Source organism: Chroicocephalus ridibundus, chromosome 14 (genome assembly GCF_963924245.1).
Source record: "Chroicocephalus ridibundus chromosome 14, bChrRid1.1, whole genome shotgun sequence".
NCBI lineage: Eukaryota > Metazoa > Chordata > Aves > Charadriiformes > Laridae > Chroicocephalus > Chroicocephalus ridibundus.
The window spans coordinates 3931560-3940856 of record NC_086297.1 but is presented as its reverse complement, the minus strand read 5'-3'; the positions used below and the strand labels follow the sequence as shown (position 1 = coordinate 3940856).

The 9297-nt window shown below is 61.8% G+C and overlaps 1 protein-coding gene across 10 annotated transcripts in view; it reads left to right on the top strand.

Moving 5' to 3' along the window:
- The first annotated feature begins 4664 nt into the window (after positions 1-4664).
- BAIAP2 (BAR/IMD domain containing adaptor protein 2) overlaps positions 4665-9297 on the top strand; it is a 46407-nt gene continuing 41774 nt past the window's right edge. For all 10 annotated transcript variants that reach the window (XM_063352110.1, XM_063352108.1, XM_063352112.1 and 7 more), the window contains exon 1: positions 4665-4781. In XM_063352110.1, the coding sequence (XP_063208180.1) occupies positions 4710-4781 (72 nt within the window). In that variant the 5' untranslated portion in view covers positions 4665-4709. The remainder of the gene's footprint in view (positions 4782-9297) is intronic.

The window sequence follows — 9297 nt, the reverse complement described above, 5'->3', positions numbered from 1 at the left end:
TGCAGTGGTGCTCGGGGGGGGGGATTAGCCGGCCGAGAGCCGCTGGCCCAGGCAGGGAATCTCCAGTTCTGTGACAACTCTTAAGTCCTGACCCTGCGGGTGCAAACTCGCGTGTGCCTCGAGGCAGCAGAGGGCCGACACGCTGGAGGTGGCACATCCGAAGTTGCACGCTCGCCGTTGAGCGCTCGAGGGACGTGGAGCCCGCGGTGGTGGAGGGACCAGCGCTCACCGGTACGAACGGTGACGGGTACCAGCGGGCACCGCCGCCGTTCTTGGCGGCATCCCGGTGAGTGCCGTCTGGGAAAAGCCAAGCTGTGGTTTGGGGGGTGGCTCCGGACATCTGGGCATTGGCGTGGGGTTCCCTGCCCCGGCTCCCACGGAGGTTGGTGAGGTGCTCGAATAAAAGCGGCGTTGAGGAGGAGCCCCCCCTCGCTCGGCAGAGAGCCGGGGAGGCTGGGGTCCGGGCTCAGCAAGGCGGATGGGGAAAAGCGCCGGCTTGGTTTTACTCAGACCCGTGGGGCTGATCCCCAGTGACCCCCAGATGTCAGAAAAATCACATTTAAATTATTTTAGAAATAACTAACTCCTGGCATGGAAGGGAGAGGGCTCGCAGCTGACTGCGCCGCGGCAGCGCGTTAGGACTCTGATGGGGAAGCCATCTGCCCGAGACAGAAATACGGAAATTTCCTGGTAATCTCATTAACAAGTCGACACTCGCAGGTACGCGCCTGCCCCGAGCCGTTCGCAGGGGTCACTGGGGGGTGGGGGGTTTATCCTCCCCTTTCAGCACGTAGCAAAAAGGAGGCAAAGGGACCGAAGGGCCATGGGTGCCGCCAGCCCGAGGTTGTGGCCGTCTTCCTTCCAGGTGTCGAGGAGAACGCAGCGACCGCCCGGAGCCCTTCCCGGAGCCTGCGGCTGCCGGGACACCCGCACCCGAGCTGCAGCTCCCGGCAGAGGTGCGGGAGGTCGGTGGGAGCAGAGGGTTACACCCCTGTTTCCTCCTCTCTGTATCAACGGGTGACATGTCGCCCTCAGAGCTACGAGGGTGCCACCTTTGTTTTTCCTCTCTCCCCTCTGTCACAGGAGGCTTTCCTGAGGCGCTGAGGACGCGGCGGCTCCTGTTGACCCTGGGCAGCTTCGTCGTCCCCTCCCTGGGCAGCTATGTCGCCCTGCAGCCACCTCCCTCCCTGTGGCCCCGCGCAGCCACCGCACCCGCCGCCGCGGGTTTCGGTGAGCGGCGAGAGCGATCCCGCCCCGCCGGAACCCCAGAGGAGCTGGTGGCTCTGCCGGCGCGGGCCGAGGGAGCGGTGCCTACGCGGGCACCCCCTGTCCCCCTGGAGCCCGTTGCCTGTCCCCGCTGCCCCGTGTCACCGCTGCCCCGTGTCACCACTGCCCTCGGCCATCGCTGCCCCGCTGCGGCGCTCGGGGGCGCGTGACCCGGCCAGGAGAGAGCTGGCGTGATGCCACGCTGGTAATTAAGAAGGAACCTAATGAAACTTCAAAAATAGCACAATTTCCTCCCCACACCTGCAGCCGAGCGGGGTGGATTACATAAACTGGGGTTGCCACAGCAACTTCGCTCCACCCGGGGCTGGAGGTGGCCGGTGCCGCGTGTGCCGATGCGCCGTCACCCCGGGAGAGACCCCCACCTCTCAGAGGGGAGGGATGGCTCCGGGGACGGAGCTCCAGGGCTGGCGGGGCCATCACGGCGGGCTGCCGCCTGTTTATCCCACTGGTGTTCAAGGCCCGGCGTGTGTGTGTGTGTGTGTGGGGTGTCCCACGTTGTGCCCACCAGGTTTTGCTTCTCCGGCGCGGCCCCCGCAGTGGAAGGTCCCTGCCTTCCGAAAGGGCACGGGAAGCGTCGGGAGGTGCCGTGGGAATTCAGGTAACCCGCGAGGGACTCTGCCACCATGGTTACCCTGGGCACGCTCCAGCTGCCGCCGGGCCCCGGGGAGTGAATCACCCTGACAAAACGACAGCTAGCAACAAAAAGCCCAACAAAAAAAAAAAAAAAAAAAAAAAACAAAATAGAAGGCAATCAAAGCAAACGTTACGGCACGAGGCAACGGCAGGTTTTTCCTGCCACGAATTCCCAGGGTGCTCCGGGTGGCTGCGGGGCGGCAGCTCTGCCCTGGGCTCCGGCACGGCCCCGCGGGCACCGGCAGCACGGACCAGCCCCGGGAGGACGTTGCCCATCGAGACTTTTTTTTAACGTGGGAAAAGCCAGGGACCACTATAATTTGGCAAATCTTAACGTAAGACCAAGAAATCACTGGCTGCTTCCAGCCGAAGACCCGCTTTGGGAGCAGGGAGGGTAACGAGGGAGAAAGGTTTTCGGCACTCCAGTTTCCTGGGGATAAAGAGAAGCAGAGGATGGGAAGAAAGTGGAGCGGCTGTCTCCGAGCAGGCCTAGATGCGAGAGATTCTCTGAGGGTCGTCCCAAAAGGCCTCTTTTATTATGAGAAATTACAAATCCTTTTATCTTCTTCACCAGAGGAACAGCTTGTTTGAATTGCTGGGCTGTCACACTGGAATTAGATGCAAGAACCCCCCACATCCATGACGTAGCGAAGAACTTACATAACGTAACTAAAAATAAGGTGATGGAGATGCGGGTAGAGGCACCCTCTTCCCGGACGCTCGAGCTGAAATCCTTTGCCGGCACTGGAAAGCCAGCGAGGTGCCGGTGTCCGGCCGAGGCAGCAGCATCCCAGAGCCAACCCAGCTCGGGACGGAGCGGGCTCGAGCGGGGAAGGGGCACCGCAAGGTCCCTGTGTCGGCACAGCCGGGCATCCCTTCTGGGAACGTCTCCCATGGCAGCCTTGTTCCCGGCCCGCCCTGAGGTTACGTCCCATCACCGCTCCTCTTTCTCAGCTCTCATGGGGAAGTGTTAGCCAGCTGCTCCAGAAAAATGAGAAAAACCCTTCCCAGGGGTCGTAAATTCTTCCCTGTCCTTTGGAGTGTGAAACCTCTGAGGGGGTAGAAGGCAAAACGGGACCCAAATGTGGCCAGAGTGAGCAGTTGCCTTCGGTGGCCCCCCTGCTCCTCCGCGGGCTGGGATGGAGAGCGGGAGGCAGCAAGGGGAATAGAAACAGGAGGTTTGGGGCCAAGGTATCGACCGTCTCGGGTACTCGGGCTGCTTGTTCTCGGAATTGATGGAGGGAGAAAAACACACTCGGCTGCTTAACTGTTTCACCGCTTCTCGCAGCAGAGAGGAGGGAGAGGAGGGAGAGGAGGGAGAGGAGGGCTTGAGCCGACGGCTGGGACAAGGACACCAGCGTCAGTTTGTGCCTGGTGCCCTTCAGATATTCCTCATCTGTACGGCCACAGGCACAGGGACACCCCGGCAGCTGTGGTGGGGAGGGCTGCAAAGGCAGGGGGACGCGGGGCGCTGGCTCCGGGACACAGCCCCGCTCCTCACGTCCCTTGGGACCTGTGCAAATGTGGCTGCTGTGGCCTGAGGGACGGGAAGGTCGGGGATCCACAGCTTCACCGTCCCACAGGGACCTGCCGACTGGCAGGGCTGGCGAGGGCCTCCTGGGGGAATCCCGGTGCCTGCGGGGTGACGAGTTGTGAGCCCGGCTCTCCCAGCTGGCCAGGCGGTGGGACAGTGCGAGGACAGCGAGGGGACAGCGAGGGGGCAACGAGGAGACAGGTGGGGGCTGCCTCTCCTCCTGCTTGGGCTGGTTGCCCCAGGCCGAGCCCTGCTCCGGGCTGAGGACAAGCACCGTGAGGTGCCGTGGGGGGACTGCTCACCCCACCTCTGCTCTCCTGGACGGCGCCCCCGTCTTTCCCCCAACACCCTGCAAACCCCCGGCTGCTCTTCTCCCCACCCACACTGTGAACGGAGCACAGCACCGGGCCTGGGGGGGTACCGCGAGGGTGGGGGGTACAGCAGGGGCTGTGGCATGAGGTATCTCAGGGATGTGGGGTACAGCAGGAGATACAGGATGGGGTAAAGTGGGGGTAGAGCGTGGAGTATTGTGGGCTACAGTAAGGGGTATGGTAGGGGGTGTAGGATAGGTTATGGGGCACAGTGGGGGTGTGGGATGGGGAATGGGGTACGGGATGGAGTACAGGACAGGGAATGGGGTATGGGATGGGGAATGGGGTACCGGAGGGGTATGGGACAGGGAATGGGGTGCAGGATGGGGAACGGAGTATGGGATGGAGAAGGGGGTATGGGATGTGGAATGGGGTATGGAGGGGTACGGGATAGGGAATAGGGTACAGGATGGGGAAGGGGGTATGGGATGGGGTACGGGATGAGGAATGGGGTATGGGATGGGGAACAGGGTACGGGATGAGGAATGGGGTACGGGATGGTAAACGATACGGGGAATGGGGAATGGGATGGGGTATGGGATGGGGAACGGGGTACAGGATGGGGTATGGAATGGGGCATAGCGGGGTACAGGAGGCGGGTTACGGGGGGGGGAAGCACGCTGCATCCCCCCCTGCCCCCCGGGCTCGCAGCCCTCCCGCCCCGGGCCGCGCTCGGCGCTGCCCCTCCGCCCCGTCCGGTCCCGTCCCGCCCCGTCCCGCCCCGTCCCGCCGCCCCGGCAGCTCCCGGCCGGGCCCGGCGGCTCCTCCCCGCGGGGCGGGACGGGGCGGGCGGCGGCCCCGGCAGCTGATAAAAGGCGTCGCGGGCTCCGCTCCGCGCTGTTCTCCGCGCCCGCCGCCGGCTCCGCGCCCCGCCGCCGCCGCCCATGGTGCTGCCCGGCCCGCCCGCCATGTCCCGCTCCGAGGAGGTGCACCGGCTCACCGAGAATGTCTACAAGGTCAGCCCGGCAACAGGTGCCGGCCCCGGGGGCACCGCTGCCGTGTATTTGCGGGTTTGGGTGGGTTTTTTTGTTTTTTTGTTTTTTTTTTTTTCCCCCCCTCCTTTTATTTTAATTTTTTTTCCCCACCCCCATCCTCCGCGGGGGCGGCGGGAGGAGGCGCCGCGGCCGCCCCCGCTCCATCCCCGGGGCTGCGCTCGGGATGCCGGCACGGAGCGACCGGGGCGCCGGCGGTACCGGAGCCCTGGAGAAGGGAACGGGGACCCCTCCGAGCACCCCCCCCCGCCCCGGTCGCCGAGCTGTGGGGGAGCCCCCCCGGGGTGGGGGAGGGGAGGGCGTGGGAATTTGTCTCATCCCCCGGATTGTCCCCAAATCACCTCGGGCCGGGGCCGGGCTGCGGCCACTCGCGTTCCTGCCGCAATTAACAGCGATCGGAGCCGTCTCCCTGCCCCGGTTGCAGCCCGAGTTTGTCAATCTCTCGGCGTTTTTGTTTTTTTTTTCCCCCCTCTCTGCTTTGCTCCCGGTGCCATGAGAAAAATAAAATAATTTATGTGCTTTAATTTTCCTCGCGAAGGAAGTGGTTTCTGCTCCGCTGGGTTCTGCGACTGAGTCTAATAAAACCTTTCTAGCCTAACATGTAATGCAGGATGTCATTTGTTAAACTGGAAAGCTTGCACGATTTCCTGCGATTTAAGTGGTTAGATTGAGTTACCTGGGAGCAGTAAGCAGAAAAAAAACCAAAAACCAAAAACAACCCAAAACTCTGATAGAAAAAATTTAGTACAAAACAATACCAAGGTGGTAAAGTTCTAAAGTCTCGGGGCTTGGGATCCTGGGGCGTAGCAGATGTTCGGATGGAGCGAATGGCACCTGGAGTTGTGGCCACTCGGGATGTAGAGCTGGTCTGCCAGTGGAGCTGCCTGGCCATGGTGGGGGCCTAGGTGTCTGGGATCCTTCCTGCCCCACTGAATGCGGCTGAGGTCCCTGGACTCATGGCCCTGTGGGTTCCTCTTGGACTGGAGGGACAGAGCCAACCCCGTGGGGTGTCGATGCCATCGGGCTCCCTCGCATGGCTTGGCCACCGGAGCTCCCCTGGACCGAGCAATGGTGGGGTCGGTCTGGGGACATTTGCTGGGAACAGTTTCAGCTGGTGACTCAGTTGTTGTTTGAGGTGTGTTGTCCTCGAAGAACTGTGCTAATAACAGGTTTGTGGAGCAGGTCACAATTTCCCCAGGCACAGCCCAGGAAGGAGCGTGTGGGGTGGCTTGTGCCATCGCAGCCACTGCGCTTAAATGAAGCTCGTTGCCCTGAGAAATGAGGGGTGAAGGGTGGGTGCTGGCTGGGCTCTTCTCTTGCCTCTGACCATCGGCTTCGTCATTGCTGTGCCGCGTGAGCCGCGGGTTTAGGGATGGAGCAGAGCGCCCTTGGCCCGGAGCAAGTGGCAGCGCCGTCGCCATTGAAGCCTGGCTGATGTGGCTGAAGCGCAGAGGGTGCACAGGGGCCCCAAGAGCCAAAGATGGACTCGAGGAGTCCAGAGGTCTCCATCAGTTGGTGAATGCTTCAATTTTTCAGTATTTTAGTGGGAGCAACAGGGGTGTAGGGAGCGAGGATGTGGAGCTGGAGGCTGGTCTCATGGTTTGACCCAACTTCAGTGTCTCTGCGCTGGCAGCTGGAGGAGGATGGTCCTGACCCTGCCTTTCCTGCAGAGAATGAGGAGCCTTTTCTCCTCTGAAGATGCTTTTCTTGGCCTCTGGAGATGTGTGGCATGGCGTGTGTGCAGGAACCCGCTGTTTGCCTCTTTCTTTGAGGGTTTCTATGACCTCCTGGAGCCCAGCGTGAGGGCTGGAGGCTCAGGGGCTGTGCGGACTCTCCAGAGCTCTCTAAGCTTTGGAGTCTCCCAGTCCAAAACCAGCTCCAGTGCTTCACATCCCCATTGACCAAGTAAGTTTTTTGACCCATGCTTTTCAGGCGTGTGCAGTAGCCGGAGCACCGCTGTGGTCAGGAGGAGAGAACCCCCCCAGGACAGGGGGTGATGCTGGGGATCCAGCAGCGGCCAGACCAGGGGATCGAGCCCGTTCCTGCGAGGTCCGGAGCGGGAGCCGGCAGCTCCCTGTGCCAGGCACCATCTCCCGCGCAGGCTTTCCCGGGGCGTTCTGCTCGGGAAGCCCATTGTAATCATTTTCCAGAACCGGTGCTCGCCCTCGGAGTGACTGTGCTAATGAGATGGTGGAGGAGCTGTCAGCCGCCCCCTTGCCGATGCTGCCACTACAGGCAGCTGCCTACACATGTGTAGTAATTACAGAGGGAGACGGAGGCTGCTGGCACCTCCTGCCAACGCGATCCCACCTCCCCTGGCGCTGATTCACTCCGGGACCCCGTGGCAGCTGCCAGGCGCGGGGTCAGCAGCTCCCCGGGCACCGCTCGTCCCTCGCGCGGGACCGTCCGCGTGCAGAAAGGAGGCACTGGCAATTCTTCCATCCTTCCTTCCCTTGAAGACAAATCGGTCTCGTTTATGACAGATTAGATTAGCGCTGTTTACAGGCTAACCTCCATTTCATTTTAAAGCAATTTCTTCGTGTGGAAGATTGTTCTGCAATGGTGTATGAATAGCTCCGCGTTTGAAGAGGTGTTTGCTTAAAAACACCCCAAACTCGAAGCCTAATTGTCTTGCACAAACGCAGGCATAATTCCTGATAGTCGTTTGCTGCACATCGGCTGTAATAAATGTTATTGCCGGCTTAACAGCCTTTTGCCTCATTATCTCCAAGTCCAGAGGGAAGGGGAGCGATTCTTGCTCAAGTGAATCAGAAGGGAACTTGTGGGTGGCTCGGTGTGTTTGGCAGCGGAGGGACGATGCGGTGTGACAGCGGAGGCAGGAGCTGGCCCCCGGCATCAGGCTGTGCCACCCCCGAGCTCCGTGTGCCGTGGTCCCTGCGCGGGGGCTCTGAGCTGAGCGGGGCGGGCGGTGGGTGCCGGTGTCGCCGGGGAGCGGGTCCAGCGATGCAATTGCCTTCCCAGCAATAAGTGCGGAGGGCGGTGGGGGGACGTCAGGCTTATCGTCCCGTAGCGAGCAGGGCCCGGGGCTGCGGTGTTTCTACAGGGCACCACGCTTTTGCCAGGGCTGCATCTTCGTAGGTGCCTCAGCTCTGCAGCCGAGCCGGCATGGAGCGAGGCTCCGTGCTCCCGGGGGTGGTGGGGGCTGCGCCAGCCCCTCTGCCTGCGCTGCTGCGGGCTGCGCGGGGGGTTCTGACCTCTGCCGGGATGGAACGTCTCCAGGCTGCTGAACCTCGTGGGTTAAGAAGTGTTATAAAGCAGGTAGCTCCCGACTTGCCGGAGGTGCCCCCACTCGCTGCCCGTGGGGGATGCTGCTCCCTGGCATGGAGGCAGCCGCTGGCGTCGCCTTCGGTGCCTTGTTGTGTTGACTCTGGTCGTGGCCATGGTTTCACTGCCTGGCTGCTCGTGGGGCATCTCCTGCGCCGAGCTCGTCAGGCTGAAGCCTTTGGCTGAGCCGAGCCCCTTGGTACGGGGTCTGTGGGAAGGGGCTGGGTGACACCCCACCACCACCCCCTTCCCGGCCTGGCAGCGGCGATCCCAATGCTGGGGGGCTGGGGACAGGTCTGCCTTGTGGGGTGGGTACTGGTGGGGTGTTCCCCAGCCATGCTGGGGGGGCTCTGTACACCATGCGGGTCCCCATTCCACTTTCCTTCAAGCCCAGGCCCCAATTACAAAATATTCAAAGCTCTTGCTGTGAAACTGGGTTCCCTTCATCCTCTGACACCATGGCTAGTAGGAACTAAATGCCTTTAGATGGGGACCCTGGTGGTTTTTTCCCCCGATTCCCTTGCTCCTGAGCTCTTTCTGCAGTAAAGATCGTGCTGAGCGCTGGTCTGGCTTTGGGGAGGACCCTGTGCGAGTCCCAGCCGGAGGACGGTGGCCCAGCCGTTCCCGCTGGCTGGGAGGGAGCTGCGGGATGAGGGGGGGATGCGGCACAGCAGCCGTGAGCAGCCCGGGTTGTGAAACGCTGCCGCTGCGTTGCGTGTTACGGTACACCGAGATACCGGGGACTCGGGCTGGATGGGGATGATCCCGTGGCAGAGTTGCCAGGTGGGTGTGTTGTAAGCAATTGCAATCAGCCCCGCTAACGAGCCCAGCGAGGCTCCCCTCCCAGCAGAAACTTGGCGGCTAAAGCTATGGGGCTGTCTTCTGGTGGTGCAGGGCAGGACGTGCCGAGATGGAGGCAGCGCCGGGGCTGGTTTGGGCATTAAATATTAACACCAGAAATAATGAAGGCGTTCCTGGAGCGGGGCTGACCCATTTAGAAACCAAACTTCCTTATAGCTGAGCCGCTTTTGCAGCGTGACTGTGGCGAGGGGAGAGTCCCATGGTACTTCCCCCTTCTGACGGCACTCGTCATGGTCACATCATGTCCTGCTGTCACCCACGAGCCTCCCAGGAAAGCCGTGCGTGCCAGTCTGAGCCCATGCCACTGTGCAGCATCGGTCTTGCAAGGAGCCAT